Here is a 1,487-nt window from a genome sequence, read left to right as displayed (position 1 = left end):
CAATACCTCTCCCCCAACCCCAAACCCTATTATGAGTTAAGTGCTAATCGACAAGGAATTGACTTCTGTAAAGGGTTCAAAGGAATTCATCTCTGAGGAGGTCTCCAGGCTCGGGGTAAGAAGAGACTGCTTGATTAAACTGCTACAGGCACGGCGGGCTGGTTGTGGGCTTCCTCCGTCTCAAGCATTCGTGGGTTAGTTCCCCCGCTCGCTCTCATCTTCTGAAGCCTAAGCTGGCTACACCTTCCTCCTTCCTTCCACCAGTAGCCAGTATCCTTGCAACTCTGCCACCATGTTTGAGGCGCGCCTGGTCCAGGGCTCCATCTTGAAGAAGGTGCTTGAGGCGCTTAAGGACATCATCAACGAGGCCTGCTGGGACATCAGCTCGAGTGGCGTGAACCTGCAGAGCATAGATTCATCCCATGTCTCCTTGATGCAGCTCACCCTGCACTCCGAGGGCTTCGGCAGATATCGCTGCGACTGCAACTTGGCCATGGGCGTGAACCTCACCAGCATGTCCAAAATACTGAAATGTGCCGGCAATGAAGACATCATTACACTCAGGGCTGAAGATAATGCGGACACCTTGGCACTAGTATTTGAAGCTCCAAATCAAGAAAAATTTTCAGACTATGAAATGAAGTTAATGGATTTAGATGTTGAACAGCTTGGAATTCCAGAACAAGAGTACAGCTGTGTAGTAAAAATGCTTTCTGGTGAATTTGCACGTATATGCCGAGATCTCAGTCATATTGGAGATGCTCTTGTAATTTCCTGTGCAAAAGATGGAGTGAAATTTTCTGCAAGTGGAGAACTTGGAAATGGAAATATTAAGTTGTCACAAATGAGGAATGTTGATAAAGAAGAGGAAGCTGTTACCATAGAGATGAATGAACCAGTTCAGCTAACTTTTGCACTGAGGTACCTGAACTTCTTTACAAAAGCCACTCCACTCTCTCCTACAGTAACACTCAGTATGTCTGCAGATGTACCCCTCATCGTAGAGTATAAAATTGCTGATATGGGACACTTAAAGCACTATTTGTCTCCCAAGATTGAGGATGAAGAAGGACTGTAGACATTCTTAAAATTCAAATTCAAGGAAATAAAACTAAGCTCTCTGAGAACTGCTCCTGAGATACCAGCACGTACTTCAGTCTCTCTTGTCTTTGTACCTCTGAGTGCATATGTAGATACTGTTTTCTGTAAATAACATTTGTTTTCTCCATCCTCTACAATTTGTTCAAAGAGTAAAGTCCAAAGTCCAATCTGGTCTTGTTAACCTAGTAATACTTTGCTTCACCTAGGAATACTCCTTATAATTTTTATAAACAAAAGAGTTTTGACTCTAAATGCAGTTTTACGTATTGTTTTCAATTTAAATAAAAGTCTTTTGAATTTCAAGCATCACAGGGCACTGCCTTCATTTGGACCCCGATGGTTGCAAGTATCCTAGAAAATTCACAATTCAAGCAGCTCCTGTAAAT

General features: G+C 43.0%; 1 protein-coding gene across 1 annotated transcript; it reads left to right on the top strand.

The window, feature by feature from the left end:
• Positions 1-292: 292 nt before the first annotated feature.
• Positions 293-1,277, top strand: LOC308621915 (proliferating cell nuclear antigen-like; the record flags this gene model as incomplete). The annotated part of the gene is made up of 1 exon (XM_081242770.1): positions 293-1,277. The coding sequence occupies one exon, from the start codon at positions 293-295 to the stop codon at positions 1,076-1,078; it is 786 nt and encodes a 261-aa protein (XP_081098896.1). The 3' UTR covers positions 1,079-1,277.
• Between the last annotated feature and the right edge of the window lie 210 nt (positions 1,278-1,487).

The sequence above is a fragment of the Mesoplodon bidens genome (genome assembly GCF_964165515.1).
Source record: "Mesoplodon bidens genome assembly, chromosome: 8".
NCBI classification, from domain to species: Eukaryota; Metazoa; Chordata; class Mammalia; order Artiodactyla; family Ziphiidae; genus Mesoplodon; species Mesoplodon bidens.
This window is presented reverse-complemented; position numbering and strand designations above follow the sequence as displayed.